The following is a 16,992-nucleotide window of genomic DNA, read 5'->3' as shown; positions in this document are numbered from 1 at the left end:
GCGAGCAGATTGGAGGGGCACTGCCCCTCCCCCTACTGTTATCAGACCCGGCCTGCAGTCTGCATCAGTCCAGAGTCCGAGCGCAGTCCACAGTGATTAGTAAAGTATTGTAGAACACTGAACCATCCCTTTGTTGCTTAAACCTTTGATCCTGGAATATTTGATACTTTTCTAGTTTTGATCCACGCAGTTCAGTGTTGAGTGTCTCCGGGCATTTTATAATTTCAAATTGGAATGTAGGTAGATGGATAGCTGCATCTTGGGAATCAGAAGTTCCTTTGAACATTTAGAATGGTTTGTTTTTATTATTTCAACTTTTCTGGTGCATGTTCAGGTTTCCACCCCCACCATTAGGTTTAAACCACAAGAAATTCATGTCACTTTTTTTTTTAAATTAAAGATTAAATTAAATATATTCACCCAGGAAATTAGCAGCAATCCAGTGCAAAGCAAATTGTTAAAGTACACTGTTGCTTTGGAGGTTTTCTATGCTTTAGGTTTATGGCCTTGTTCAGCCAGCTGGAAAGAAATGGTGCCAGAAGTATACAACATCAACATTGCAACTTTCAGTGGTGAATGGACGCACCTGCAAGGGCACTGACGTTTTCCCAGTTTACCATAGCCACAATCTGAGACAGCCAGCCAGTTTTAGCAAGTGACGTAATAACCACAACAGAAAACCACAACAAAGGATCTGGTAAAATGCAGCCGTACGACCTATTGCCACAGAAGTGCAGCTGGAGCACTTCAACTGTAACTTTAGCTTCTAATGTCCCCGAGTGCTCTGCCAGTCCCGGCCATGACTCACCTCCATTGCTCCTAGCGACAGATCAGCAGGCATTACAACACTGGATCCATTAGCTAATCTGTTGACTCATAGCTTCCCCCGACCCCTCTCGCACATATACCTGCCACACCTTTTCCACGCCCACATTCCCCAGCCCCAGACACACATATAACCGCCGCACATTCCCCAGCCCACATGCTTGCCACACACTGCAGAAAGCAGGCCAAAAATGCTCCTCAAACACCAACCAATCTCCACCCATGCAGGTGAGCACTAAAGACAGTCAAGTATTATCTGCTCACCTCCAGTGAATGAGTCAGCAACCTCGGCAGCTCTGGTCCCAATGATGCTGCTCAATGAAGAAATGCAGAATCTATATGCTTGCGATCTATCAGCTTTTGTGCTACTACTATCATCACAGGTAGATCCTCGGAATCGAGGAAGACTTGTTTCCACTCAAAGTGAGTTTTCGGGTGGCTGTACAATCCAGTATGGGAATTACAGGTGAGGCGGACTGTGATTGAAGGAAAGGTGGGTGGGGAGCCTGGTTTGCCGCACGCTCCTTCCGCTGTCTGCACTTGCTTTCTGCATGCTCTCGGCGATGAGACTCGAGGTGCTCAGCGCCCTCCCGGATGTTCTTCCTCCACTTTGGCCGGTCTTGGGCCAGGGATTCCCAGGTGCCGGTGGAGTTGCATTTTATCAAGGAGGCTTTGGGGGTGTCCTTGAAGAGTTTCCTCTGCCCACCTGGGGATCGCTTGGCATGTCAGAACTGTGCCACGCAAGATCTAAATCATAACCACTGGGACACCCACACACACACACACACACACACACACAAAAAGAATATTGGCTGCTCTCTTTCCACTGTTCCTCATGGATAAGAACACAAGAAATAGGAGCAGGAGTAGGCCATTTGAACCTCATCGAGCCTGCTCCACCATTCAATAAGATCATGGCTGATCTGATCCTGGCCTCAACTCCACTTCCCTACCCACTCCCCATAATCCTCGACTCCCTTATCATTCAAAAGGATGAAAATCGAGGCTGCGGATAATCAGGGTGCCACTGCAAATTCCAAATTTGATTCAAACAGTTTTCAAATGTTCACATTCTCAATTGAATCTAAAAGGAGAACAAAATAATTATTTTAAGAATAGTAGAGGCCTTTAAACCTAACAAGCCTACTCCTTTTTGATGGATCAGTCCTGCTTCTCTGCCTTCTCACCAGGTCCTTCAATCAAATTGTCTGTTGAACCCATTTATATGGTCTCTTTTAATGGCTTTCCTTGGTAACAAATGCCATGATTGTATTACCCTTTGGGTGAAAGTGTTCCTCCTGATTGTAATGTATTTGCTTCATAGGTTCTTTGTTTAAGAATTCATAGCAACACATTGCTGTTAAGAACTAGTTGGTTTATTGACAAAGGTTTAACATCCACACTACACATCATCAGTTCATCTACGAGGCTCACAACTGCATACCTCGTCATGGATGACCTAGACCCAACTTACTGGGTGAACATCACGTGACTGGCTAAGCCATTCACTATCCAATAGATCTACAAGCCTGTGAGGACCCTCACAGGTGCATACATTACACTGATCTCCTTTCCATTTCAAACATATTGATTTTCAGCTCGTGTCCAAGTATTTGAACCTGTCACCATAGTTAACAGTTGTCTTCATAATTTTGAAAACTTCAATGAGGTCACCTCAAAGTCTCCTTTTTTCCAAAAGGAAAACTAGGCCAACCACCTTAATCTATCCCCAGAACTGAAATTCCCAATCCCTTCATTCACCTTTGCTGCTCATGTGTTTCTCACCCCAGCAACAGTACAGATTTTCACCAATAGTTTCCAATAGATTGAACAATGGTACAAACAGTAGGCTTACTCTGATCAAATACGTTTCATCTATTCCACATGGGCAATGGCCTCATGGAACAGATGAAGCATATTAAATCGGAGGCAGATTAATAAGATTGTTTAAAAAAAAATAATATATTTTTCCAACTGAAAGAGCAGTCTTAAATTTTGGAAGAGATCTTGTTGCTAAAGGCTGAATTATTCAGGCAGATTGAGTTACTAAAAAAGCAAGCTCCAAAACTGCTCAAGTTGTCACATTGGTTCAGAATCAGATACAGCATGAAACATTGAAAAATATTTTCATAAGTTTGGACTTTGACGACAAATTAATTTGCGACACCATATTACTGATTAACTCATTGTTTATACAAGGTACCTCCATTTGGAGACTAGTGAAGCTTCTTACAAATATATATACCCTCCATTATACACTAATGGTGGTGACAGCCATGAGGTAAGCAGCAGTAGTCATTAAAAACATCTCATGTATGCACAGTACAGATGAGTCAGTCTCCAGGGTAAGTCTTACCTGTCACTAGACTCACTAAATCTCTGGGCGTCACAATGTCACTACATTCAAGCTTATTCAATTATCAGCCTCTAATAGTCTCTAGAGTGACTCACAAATTGACCACTGCATTCAGGCATTCTAATCCCATGGTTATACTGGTCAAAAGAGTAAATAATCTGGTACAATGTTGTTGCTATGTAGAAATAGCCTGCGCAACTCAGAACATTTTCACTGACCACAAATTGCTTATAAAACTGAAAAGAAAACACGCATACATTCAGTCCATATTAAAAGTTTATTTTCCATTATTTATCAAAGCTATTCCAGTAAGCTTCCAGCTATCCTGGAGTTTATCTTATTCATTAAAATAGGCTGCAAAGCTTAATAGGGTGGAAGACAGCCTGGAATAGCAAGTTCTCTTTTGTGAATATTATAGATGACAAGAGACTGCAGGCTTTGAGAACATAAGCACGGAGGCCATTGGGACCAGCAAAGACTTTGGGATCAGGTTTTTGAAGACCATGTTATTTCTGATGGCCTTTTTGCAAAGGTGCCAGCAGTAGCACTCTCACCGATGAGACATAAGGTCGTAGGTTTAAGTTGCACTCCAGAGAATTGAGCACATAAACTAGGCTAACATTTCAGTGCAGTGCTGAAGGATTGCTGCACTGTCAGAGGTTCTGGGTGAGACAGTAAACCTGCCTGCCCCTTCAGATGAACGTAAATGTTCCCATAGCACTATTCGAAGAAGAGCAGGGGAGTTCTGGTCAATATTTATCCCTCAATCAACATCACCAAAATCAGATTATTTGGTTATCACATTGCTTTCCTCCCCTCCCCTGCACCACCACTTAGTTTTGCCATACAAGCTTGGTAATTCTGTCAAAATACCAGTGAAACGCAATCTGGAAACAAACCAAGCTGACTTGCCAAGAAATGTTTTAATGAATTCTATCAATTGATCAAGACAATCCGTCTAATCAGTCATCCCACTAATTGCTAGTCCACTATCAAAATCATACCTTCATAATTGTATTTTGTGGTTTGAATGCCAATATAGCCAACACTCTCAACTCAAGTCCATTCCACCCGCTTCTAGAAAAAAAACCCAACAAAACTAAAATGTACAACTTTAAAATTACACTAGAAATACAAATGAACATACACTCTCCAAGTTTTAGAAACATAGAAAATAGGTGCAGGAGTAGGCCATTTGGCTCTTCGAGCCTGCACCGCCATTCAATAAGATCATGGCTGATCATTTACCTCAGTACCCCTTTCCTGCTTTCTCTCCATACCCCTTGATCCCTTTAGCCATAAGGGCCATATCTAAATCCCTCTTGAATATATTCGATGAACTGGCATCAACAACTCTCTGCGGCAGGGAATTCCACAGGTTAACAACTCTCTGCGTGAAGAAGTTTCTCCTCATCTCAGTCCTAAATGGCCTACCCCTTATCCTAAGACTGTGTCCCCTGGTTCTGGACTTCCCCAACATCGGGAACATTCTTCCCGCATCTAACCTGTCCCGTGCCATCAGAATCTTATATGTTTCTATGAGATACCCTCTCATCCTTCTAAACTCTAGTGTATAAAGGCCCAGTTGATCCCTGGAATCAGTCTGGTGAACCTTCGCTGCACTCCCTCTAGCAAGAATGTCCTTCCTCAGATTAGGAGACCAAAACTAAACACAATATTCCAGGTGAGGCCTCACCAAGGCCCTGTACAATTGCAGTAAGACCTCCCTGCTCCTATACTCAAATCCCCTAGCTACGAAGGCCAACATGCCATTTGCCTTCTTCACCGCCTGCTGCACCTGCATGCCAACTTTCAATGACTGATGAACCATGACACCCAGGTCTCGTTGCACCTCCCCTTTTCCTAATCTGCCGCCATTCAGATAATATTCTGCCTTCGTGTTTTTGCCACCAAAGTGGATAACCTCACATTTGTCCACATTATACTGCATCTGCCATGCATTTGCCCACTCACCTAACCTATCTAAATCAACCTGCAGCCTCTTAGCATCCTTCTCGCAGCTCACACCGCCACCCAGTTTAGTGTCATCTGCAAACTTGGAGATATTACACTCAATTCCTTCATCTAAATCATTAATATATATTGTAAAGAGCTGGGGTCCCAGCACTAATCCCTGCGGCACTCCACTAGTCACTGCCTCCCATTCCGAAAAGGACCCGTTTATCCCGACTCTCTGCTTCCTGTCTGCCAACCAATTCTCTATCCATGCCAGTACTTTACCCCTAATTGCATGTACTTTGATTTTGCACACCCATCTCTTATGTGAGACCTTGTCAAAGGCCTTTTGAAAGTCCAAATACACCACATCCACTGGTTCTCCCTTGTCCACTCTACTAGTTACATCCTCAAAAAATTCCAGAAGATTTGTCAAGCATGATTTCCCTTTCATAAATCCATGCTGACTTGGACTGATCCTGTCACTGCTCTGCAAATGCGCTGCTATTTCATCCTTAATAATTTATTCCAACATTTTCCCCACTACTGATGTCAGGCTAACCGGTCTATAATTACCTGTTTTCTCTTTCCCTCCTTTTTTAAAAAGTGGTGTTACATTAGCTACCCTCCAGTCATAGGAACTGCTCCAGAGTTGATAGACTGTTGGAAAATGATCACCAATGCATCCACTATTTCTAGAGCCACTTCCCCAAGCACTCTGGGATGCAATCAGGCCCCAGGGATTTAACAGCCTTCAATCCCATCAATTTCCCTAACACAATTTCCCGCCTAATAAGGATATCCTTCAGTTCCTCCTTCTCACTAGACCCTCAGTCCCCTAGAACCTTCGGAAGGTTATTTGTGTCTTCCTTCGTGAAGACAGAACCAAAGTATTTGTTCAATTAGTCTGCCATTTCTTTGTTCCCCATTATAATTTCACCCGAGTCCGACTGCAAGGGACCTACGTTTGTCTTCACTAATCTTTTTCTCTTCACATATCTATGGAAGCTTTTGTAGTCAGTTTTTATGTTCCCGGCAAGCTTCCTCTCGTATTCTATTTCCCCCCTCCTAATTAAACCCTCTGTCCTCCTCTGCTGAATTCTAAATTTCTCCCAGTCCTCTGGTTTGCTGCTTTTTCTGGCCAATTTATATGCCTCTTCCTTGGATCTAACACTATCCTTAATTTCTCTTGTTAGCCACGGTTGAGCCACCTTCCCAGTTTTGTTTTTACTCCAGACAGGGATGTACACTTGTTGAAATTCATCCATGTGATCTATAAATGTTTGCCATTGCCTATCCACCTTCAACCCTTTAAGTATCCTTTGCCAGTCTATTTTAGCCAATTCACGCCTCATGCCATCGAAGTTAGCTTTCCTTAAGTTCAGGACCTTAGTTTCTGAATTAACTGTGTCACTCTCCATCTTAATAAAGAATTCTACCATATTATGGTCACTCTTCCCCAAGGGGCCTCGCACAACAAGATTGCTAATTAGTCCCTTCTCATTACACATCACCCAGTCTAGGATGGCCAGCTCTCTGGCTGGTTCCTCGACATATTGGTCAAGAAAACCATCCCTAATACACTCCAGGAAATCCTCATCCACCGCATTGCTACCAGTTTGGTTAGCCCAATCTACATGTAAATTAAAGTCGCCCATGATAACTGCTGTACCTTTATTGCACACATCCCTTATTTCTTGTTTCTTGTCAGGAAATGAATGTCAGTACATGTACCTAGAGTACCAGAGCAACTCTCAATTATGGGATTAAAAATAAATTGGTGGTTTTAATGACAAGAACATCAGCATTAAGGAACTAGGGAGTGCCTTCTTACTGTAAATCAAAAGCAAATGGTACAGTTCTGGCTTTAATCAGCACAGCTTCATTCTGAGGCACTGGGTAGATTGTTCTCAAAAGTGCAATCCTTGCATTGTTTGAATGCAGTTTTTTATTAAATCTCTTTATAATGTTGTCTGATTTGATCTGTTGCCAGAACAGCCAGTTGGTGTATGTTAATGATTGGCCTTGCAGAGCCAGTTTTGGTATTTGCATCGCAAAGCTTCCTTGAAAAGCTTGTTTCTAACCACATCCGTGCTTTGGCACTAGGGTGATCATCCTTCCTGATCTTATGGCAAATTCTGCGTTACATTGACAAATGAAACTCTTGGCGGGTAAAGCTAAATGCCCATGGAAAACATTCATGGTTAGTACAACGCATTTATATAGCAAGGCATTTATTTGGTCTTCGATTCCACACAGTTCTTGCCTGCCCTGCATTAAATCCTGTATCGTCCAACACTTTTCTGGGACCATACCAGGTTCAATTTCTTCTTTGGGTAAGTGTTTATAGCTTCAGTACCGGTAGCAAAATTTCCTCCAGTGGCTGCCGGAATTCAGTGTTTTAACACTTGTTAATAGTAAGGACTCTCCTTTCATTCACCACGGTGTTGCTAGACAAGAAGTTCATCCACACTGCTTATTTAACCTAATGGATAATCATACCATTTATACAGTCTTGTGTGAATGACCTGCCATCGGCTTGCCAGATGTACTAGTTTGAGAAAGCTTTGAACTGCAAGAGTCTTGTAGTCATCCAACAGGGCTGGTTAATTGTTGAACAGGACTGCAATAAAAATTAATTGATGCTCTTCCTAAAAACAGGACGCTCATCCTTAGCTCATATGGAACTCGTGATCAGATCACATGGTGCACTGCCGATGCTTTTCCTTTGTGCTACTGGTGGGGTAGCATGTCTAACCGCTTTGATGCTTTAACCACCACACACACACACATCAAGTGTTGCTGTCATTATGGGAGCAGGCAGGGAAGTGGAGCTGAGTCCATGATCAGATCAACCATGATCTTATTAAATGGCGGAGCAGGCTTGAGGGGTCAAATGGCCTACTCCTGCTCCTATTTCTTCTGTTCTTATTTGTGTGTAACACTGGTAAATTGGACAGGCCAGTGAGGGCGCCAGATGTTGAATATCTCACCCCAGCTCAAACTCAAAAAGTGCTAACCTATGTAAATACATGGAAGTGATTTATAATCTGGTCTCTATATTGAACGCTTGTATCACAACCAATTGTCAAGCATGTCCAGGCAAACATTTGGGGAGAAATTTTCCACGGCAGGCTGTGCAAAAAATGCAGAGAACAAAAACCTGAAGATTTCCTAATGCCATTTTGGAATGTTGGCTGTTAGACATACAGCATACTTTAGACAAGACTTCACAGAACCCTTTCAGTCATGTAATAATGTAAAGTAAAATTTCGTCCCATCATCTTAGACGATCACAGTCTACATTTTGATTCAGTAAGTCAACTTTTGCTGCCATAAACATATGGAGAACTGGTCTGGATAGCATAATTCACAAGAATTCCATTTGAATTAATTTACCTAATTTCCTCACTTTACGCTTAGCATGTGACAATCCTATGGGAAACACGGTGTGGAAATGTAGTATCTACATGTGGAAAGCTCCTAATGTTAGCCAGGCTATCCTTTGTTAATGTTAGAGATGCTTCCTGACAAAAGGAAAAAAGCAAATGTATACTTTTTTTTGCTAAAAATCAAGCTGAGTGCTATCTTGTGGTCATCTCAAGAATAACACAGGAAGAGGCAAGTTTGGCCAGTTTGCTTGATCGCCTGCTCAATTAAATAAAATGATGCAGACACACAAAGGGAAAGGAGGCAGATACCATGCAACAAAAATACATTTATGAAATTAAGAAAGCCTTTGATGGTGGTTTCAATGATCGCAATTGGCCTTAGATCCTTCACTATGAAAGCAACTAGTTGCTGGTCATTCACTTTTGTGCTCTCCTCTATGATGGCCTGCTTTATATTCAGATATTTTAGTTGTGGCAAAGGCCAATCTCAGTACCAGAAGAATTACCTTCTTTAAATGACGAATTTGTGGCATTGCAGAACTACACAAATTACTGTTGGTGATAATATTATCCTCAATTTTAATGCAGTCATTTATCTTAAATGGGTTAACACTTGTGTTAAAATAGTGGACAAGGGGACATCACAATAATGCATTAAGCATTCATCTGACAATGCCACCAAATGTAAGCCATGGGCACATGTTGCAAGCTGTACACTGAACCTGATTTTCTCCCAACACCCTTAATCCCGTCATCAATTCGACACTATCCAAATGCTGCGACTTAAACACACTGCTGGAATCCAAAGCAGGCATTTTCTCAAATCTATTTCCTTGACCTTTTCAGATGATCCCAGTGGAGCCGATTCAGATAACACAGTAGTAAAAAGGATTCACTTGCTAAATTTGTAAGTCTCTTTACTAATGCAGCACGTAACTCATATCTTTTTATCTTCACCACACAGACACAATCTTATTCCTCAAGAGCTTAATCTGCTTATTTTGTCTCAGGTGTCACTTTGCTTTCCTGCTGACCTATCGTGATTTTATTATTTTGCCAACAAATTTGGTAATCAAAGATTTCATGCAGCAACCAGGAGTTGGGCCCACTTGCAGAGAACCCACTTTAGCTCATGTGGTGACTGATTGCCTCGACTCATTCCAGATCTTTCACATCAGAAGCAGAAAGATCTTTTAACTGTTAATATGTGTTCTCACATGTAGATGAGAAGAAAGAACTCGCATTTATACAGCCCCTTTCACATCCTCAGAATGCCCAAAGCCCTTTACAGCCAATGAAGTACCTTTTGAAGTGTAATCACACTAATATAGGAAACGCTGCAGCCAATTTGTGCACAGCAAGCTCCCACAAACAACTATATGATCTGTTTTTAAAATGATGTCGGTTGAGGGATAAATATTGGCCAGGACACCAGGGAGAACTCCCCTGCTCTTCTTCGGAATAGTCCTGTGGGATCTTTTACTAAGAGGGCAGACTTGGTTTAACGTCTCATCTGTAAAACGGACGTAGTCAAATACTACAGCTGTAAAGAAATACAAATATAAAACTAAATAATTTGAATTGCTGCATGGATCATAAATATCATGAGCTGTGGTGTTCAGTTAATACCTGTAGCTACAATTACATCATTTAGGCATGCTGAGACAATCCCACCCATGGCCTTGGCCACTGATGTGCACTAGCATTCAAGATTCAAATGCACCTGTTCTGATTGCTTGCAGCACCCAAGCCTTTCATGCACAGCCCTGCTCTTACACAGCCCAAAGTTGTAACAACTGCTCCAGCCCCATTATACAACAATCAGTTCTTCAAGATAATTTAATAACTACAACAAAGTCTCTGCAAACATCTGCTGACGTACAGAAAGGACTTGCATTTATATAGTGCATTTCACAACTTCAGGACATCCCAAAGTGCTTTACAGCCAATGAAGTACTTTTTTTCCAAGTGTAGCCACTTTTGCAATGTAGGGAAATGTGACAGCCAATCTGTGCACAGAAAGCTCCCACAAACAGCAATGTGATACTGCCCTGATTTTTTTTTTTTAAAGTGATGTTGGTCGAGGGGTAAATATTGGCCAGTACACCCTAGAGAACTCCCCTGCTCTTCTTTGATTTGTGCCATGGGATCTTTTTCATCCACCCGTGTGGGCTTCAGTTTAATGTCTCATCTGAAAGACGGCACCTCCGACAGTGCAGCACTGCAGCATCAGCCTGGATCATGTGCTCAAGCCTCTGGAGCGGATCTTGAACCCATGACCATCTGACTCCGATGTAACAATGCTACACTGAGCACGGCTGACACCTTAATATACTACTTAAATATCAATTTTCTGAACCAATGCCCCATTTCTACCACACAGTACAGTCACTTCAAATAAATGGATCTTTTATAAAAGCGAAGTGATTAAATTACACAATATTGCTAACATACATTAGAGAAAAGATGGCGGGAAAAGTAAAACAAGAGCAACATTAGATCTGTCATGAGATTTAGATCCCAAGTTTCTAATCTAAGACAGGCATTCAGGGAAAAGCAGTGAACATTGGTGAGGCATTTTTCCAGGGGGTGCAGGGGGGCGAATTGACTTTATTGCCCTTCAGTGGCTGCATACAAAGCAGCACTGGAAAAGGCATTGAAGCAGGCAAAAAGAAAGCAAACCAAGAAAATCACGAGTCATCTGCCATTGCTTCCCCCTCAACAACTTGTATTTATATAGCGCCTTTAAATGTAGTGAAATGTCTCACAGGAGTATTATGCGATAAAAATTTGACACCGAGCCGCATAAGTAGAAATTAGCGCAGGTGACCAAAAGATTGGTCAAAGAGGTAGGTTTTAAGCAACGTCTTGAAGGAGGAAAGAGAGGTAGAGAGTAGAGAGGTTTAGGTAGGGAGTTCCAGAGCTTGGGGTCTAGGCAACAGAAGGCACGGTTACCAATGGTTGTGCGATTACAATCAGGGATGCTCAGTAGGGCAGAATTCAAGTTAACGCAAACATTTTGGGGAGGGAGGTTGTGGGGCTGGAGGAGATTAGAGAGAAATGGAGGAGTGAGGCCATGGAGGGATTTGAAAATAAGGATGAGAACCAGAGACTCAAAACAAAATTTACCAAGAAAATCACGTCATCCGCCATTGCTTCCCCCTCAACCAGAGACTTAAAACTAAATTTCAGACACAGCAAGATTTTTTTTTTTTAATTACATATTTCACAACATGATGAAACTTACCTATACAATAGTTGTGTGTGTTTTTCAGTAATGTCATTAAGGTTTTTACCTGGCAGCTTAACTCTTTTACAAAAGGTCAGGGCTTTCAGCTGATGCCGATCTACCTCAGCATTTTTCTCAAGGTAGACAATTTAGGAAAGGCTATGTAGATGCCAACACTGAGTTTTACAATAGTGTATTCTTTGGTTTACTGTGAGCAATCCCATAGGATTTTCTAGGTTTAATATAGCTGTAAATATATATTGTAAAGCTGCTTATACTGTCTGCATCCACAGAAAAGAGGCCCTTAGTTCTCAAGCAGAGCGGCTCCTCACTGCACCCTTTACTTCATACAGGGAAGGATGATAATGCAAATACATGGAACTGTTTCTGTGCCAAAGGGTGTGGAAAACATGTCTGTGTGTGGTTTATCTTGAAATAATCAGTTAGCTGATTAGGCAAGTCAAAATAAATCAGACAAATGTTATAGCTTGATCTTACAATAGTCCATTATCAGTTTTCATTATTGTCCAATGGTTGCAGACAGGATTTTGTTTTCCAATTTCCTCTCCTGGGGACAATGCACAGCAGGGGTATAGTTTCATCGACACAAGTACCATGCTGCTACTTGCTTCGAGTCACCATTCTTTTGAGAAATTTGACCTGCCATTTGGCCACGCGGCTACTACAACTGAGCCCAATCTTGATTTGATGCCCACACACGTAGTTTGTAGCAGGACAGGGGTGGGGTCACCAAATGGCGATCAGGAGCCAAGACCCTGTTTTTCTTTCCTCCCTAGCCCGTGGACACTAAAACCAACTGCAGCAATCCCACCGTGACACCGATTGAGATTCACTAACCTAACACAATGTAGTCAGGGCTGCCGTGGGTGATGGAAGCTTCTACTTTGCTGATGTGCACATGGTGTGTTTAGCCTCAAGCCCTGCAGGCATAATTTTACTGAACCTATTTCATCCGAAGCTACAGGAGGTTTTGACCCAGAGCATTTTGCCCTGCTTTATCCTCCAATCATAGCTTGCCAAGATAAAGCACATCACAGCTGACTAATCGTTTCTGTTTAAACTCCGCCTCGGCCATAATTCTCATGCGACAAGGGAGATCGATTTCATGGGCCATAAGTTTTGCGTGGAACTACAGGTCCTCAGTTAAATTATTACATTCATAATTCCCAACACAAGGTCGATTCTGAAACAGAGTGAAATGAGTGAGCACAGAGTATAATCAGGAGTGGAAAACCATCACAATAATGAGAAAAAAGGAAGAACTCCTCATTAAATTACTTTGTTACTGGGGAAGTTTTGCCTTTTAATAACAGCATGAGGTGCACTATGAAGTTCCTTGGGCATTATGCCATGCATGAACTTCCCTGGAAATCCTGCATTCAAAATATTGTGATCACTGCTTCGCACCACTTCATGAAAAGTAATCTTAGCAACTAAATTCAATTATTGGATTAATCTCTCACGGTATTGGTCATATTATGAATATGTTCACTTAGCTTATCAATAGATCTATAACAAACAAAAAAAGTCCATTCAGTCCGTTTCATTACAATAAAAATCTCAGATCCACTCTGTCGTGACCAATTACTGACCAATCAATCCTTCACTACAACTTTACAATTTCTAATTAAAATTACTTATGCTACTGACATAGGTTTTGTGTTACAATTTTAAACTGAATACAAGTTTCTACTTTTCAGTTTGTTCTTCATTCAAAAGGAATGTTCTATTTTGTACAAAGTTCACAGTTTCAACATGTGCCTCACTAAAGTACTGCTCGCAGCAGGTGATGTTTCATAACGCATCATGCTCACATGGACTAGCTAATGTGAAGGTTTCTCCACGTTTCCTATCTCATCATGGTATTTGTGACATTACCCGTATTCATAATGCCACAATATTTGGCTGTGATTTTCTGCACTAAAATACAAGCGAATGTTTGAATGCCACTCCACCCCCAAAAAAATGTGATAACATATTCTGGCTCACAAGAAAATATTTTTATTTCCGTCTTTTTATGGTTTCAATGCTTGTGAGTCACTCGGTCTTATTTGGGGTAATAAAGCATATTATAAATATACATTTATTAAATACCCTTACAATGCTCCTTTTTAATTACTGATAGCAAAGCTATTTTATATTGCACTAAAATTTGTAATTGATTCAGTGTTCCACTCTGAACTGTCGTGGACCGACCACACTACTGCCAATTGTCTAGCACCAGAAAGATCATAATTATACATTAACTGGAAACAGTCTGTATTGGGATTAATTAGTTAAAACAATTCCGTTAGCCTTAGAAAGCAGCCAGTAACATACACTATGAAGTTTCTTGTGCATTATGCCACTGGAAATCGTGCATTCAACATTCTTTATGATCAATGCTTGCCACCACTTCACAAAAAAATAATATTAGCAACTCAATCAAATTATTGGATTCAGCTCTCAAGCCAACATTTATGAATTGTTTACTTTTCCATTAGATTATCAAATACCAACCCTTTGTATCAGATGCGCGACAGACTGTTCCCATAACACTAAGCTGTGTGGGTCCTTAAACCCCTTAATAAAGTCCAACGGGAATTTTCATGGTCATCTTCTTGGTCCGTTTACATAGGAATACCTAACAATTTTCATTGGTCTGTCCTCACTTTCATGTCCCATCTGTCATCCTTCAGATATTGAGTTCATTACCATCTTGTTCAGTCCATGCTTCTTTCCTAATGTGTCATTTATAAACCTCTGGGGCCTTGACTGTGTTTCACATAAGCTACTTCTGTCCCAAGACACCACGTTTCATTACCATGAAGTGAAACAAGTACCGCACTGTAGTAGCAAAGTTTTCACATAATGAGAGTGTGATTTACAAAGAAATACCCCTCACTTTTCTGCTGCAAGGAATTAGTGCAAAGCATACGATTTTCATGGACTGATGTACTACACACATTTTGGTCATCCCAAACTAACGTTGATTTCAGAGGATTTTGTATTAAAAAAATCTAAAATCCAAGATACCCAAACTGCAGTAAAACAGTATTTCTTTCCTGGAATTATATAACATGGGTCACTGCTTTCCAATAAGATATCAAAATTAGACAGCTTGGGGCTTTTCTGCATATTTAACATTTTCTGTAAACAGTCTGGGTTCTATTTTCAAACAAAGTAGTACAGTAAACGACTAACCCACACCTTAATTTGTCCCAGTCTCGCATGCACCCGACCCACCCACCCCCTTCCTGAGGGTTATCTTAAGTTGCAGACTGTGGAGGAGTGAGATGTCCCCAGCCTTATCTCTCAGCCGCTTCCAACCCTCCCTGACCAAGGGCTCTCTCGCTGTTGACCTTGGACCAGCCGGTGCGCTGCATCTGACAACTAATACCATTGCCAGAACTCGGCCGTGCCATTTTCATGCTCCCCTACACCCCTCCCCTCCCTCTTCCTTCTGGCTGCTGTTGATTCAACACATTATTTAAAACAACTTGTAGCTGGGAAGCTCCAGACAGCCTGGAAATTGTTGGAAGCAGATATGGCATGACTTTTGCTAAATGGTCGGCTGTTACAAAAAAACAACTTTCCACCCCTTCACTCAACAAAGCCGGTTCACATGTTAAGCAAACAAGAGTTTGGGGACCTTTTTGTTTTGTTTTGTTGGCAGCAGGCTCCCGCCTCCAGCAACACTCCAGCCGGCGGAGTTATTGCAACGATTACTGCTGATCTTAACGTTACCAAAGCCGGCGCCGCTTTGCTCACCGTGCACAGCCCTGCCAATGCACCGAGGCGGGCGTCTGGACATCGGTCGCCGGCTGCACAGCCCGGTCCCTTGCAGCGGGCGGCCAGGCTGCTGTGATTCCCTCTGGCGGTGCGGGATCCCCTCCTGACAGCTGCGCCGATCCGGCAGGCGCGGGCTCCTTCCCCAAAGCATTTATGTAACAACATCGCATGGCTTTGCCTGGACTGGAGGAGAAAGGGTGAGAGCATTGTCTCCTTTAAAAAAGAAACCACAGACACACACACACAATGTTCTCCTCTTTTCTCCCCCTGTGCAGCGAGAATAATATTGAAAGTCCCAGGGGGAGAGAGAGGGCAGGGTGTCCGCTGCAGCCTGTGCTGTGCTGGCTATTGCTGGCTGTCTGTCTGTCTGTCTGTCTCTCTCTCTCTCTCTCTCTCTCCCTCTGGTGCCACCACTCCGCGTGATTCAGCTGTTGTCAGTTTCACACCAGTCCCGCCTCCTCCTCCTTCAACCCCACAAAGAAATTTACAACCAGCCGCCTCATTGGCCGGCTCCTCCACTGATTGACGTGCGGAGATCCCGCGTCCGCTTAAAGGCAAAGTCCAGCCAAGGGCTTGACAACGCGGAATGTCGATAATAAACTCCAGGCTCAACAACAACAGCAAGAACAGGCAGCCAGCGTATTTAAACTTTTTATTGCATCGAGTGAATGAAATGCTCCTTGCCCCCCCCCCTCCCTTCTCATTGGCTTTAAGAAAAAACTAAGGAAGGACTGCACAATTATCTCTGAACAGTATGAATGTGGGCGTGCACAAGCACAGTGTTTACACAACGGCATCGCAACCTTTAGCTTGGATATAAAGCACAATAGCTCCTTTCGTCCCGTCACGACCCAGATTAAAATGCTTCTAAAATCTTTCTTGTCAGAACAGCCTGGCCTATAGGTCAGGAACGCCTTGCACAGAACACATCAATCTCCAGTAACGAATTCTGCTGCTTTTCTCACCTGCCATCCACAGGTTAATAAGAAGGGCAGTTACTTCCTGTAGTTGTTGGAATTAGGGCATTTGTGCAAGTTAGCTGTAATATTTATAATTCATCCCGCTCATTGAACAGAAATTATACATGACATATTAAGTATGACTTTCAAAGTCTAAAAAAAATTGTAAGGCACTGGGAAATTAAAAAAAATATATAGTTATTGAGAAAACTAGAAGGGCCAAAATCCCATGATGTGGCATACTCAATCGGATTGTGCAAAGTAAAAGAGGAGGTTGATCAGGGAGTGGTGATTATGTGGTGGCAACCAAAAGATTGTAGGACGAATGTCTCGTGTTTGGAAGAGAAATTGGCTAACTGGCGAGGTGCCATGTTTGGCTTCACACCCGGCAAAGACCTGCTCACATGGCATGCCTGCGCCGAGCATCACATTACATTGAAAGGAGGCAACATTATTCCTGGCGCCTGGCTGCCGACCCCATCA

The 16,992-nt window shown here is 42.2% G+C and overlaps 1 protein-coding gene across 1 annotated transcript in view; it reads right to left on the bottom strand.

The window, feature by feature from the left end:
- The window catches only part of fam210b (family with sequence similarity 210 member B), a 44,414-nt gene extending 28,442 nt beyond the window's left edge, over nucleotides 1–15,972 (bottom strand). The window contains exon 1 of the mRNA XM_070896049.1: nucleotides 15,530–15,972. Coding sequence (XP_070752150.1) covers nucleotides 15,530–15,757 — 228 coding nt within the window. The 5' untranslated portion in view covers nucleotides 15,758–15,972. The remainder of the gene's footprint in view (nucleotides 1–15,529) is intronic.
- Between the last annotated feature and the right edge of the window lie 1,020 nt (nucleotides 15,973–16,992).

Source organism: Pristiophorus japonicus, chromosome 12, assembly GCF_044704955.1.
Source record: "Pristiophorus japonicus isolate sPriJap1 chromosome 12, sPriJap1.hap1, whole genome shotgun sequence".
Lineage (NCBI taxonomy): Eukaryota > Metazoa > Chordata > Chondrichthyes > Pristiophoridae > Pristiophorus > Pristiophorus japonicus.
The sequence above is the reverse complement of the archived record's forward strand: the minus strand, read 5'-3'. Positions and strand labels throughout refer to the sequence as shown.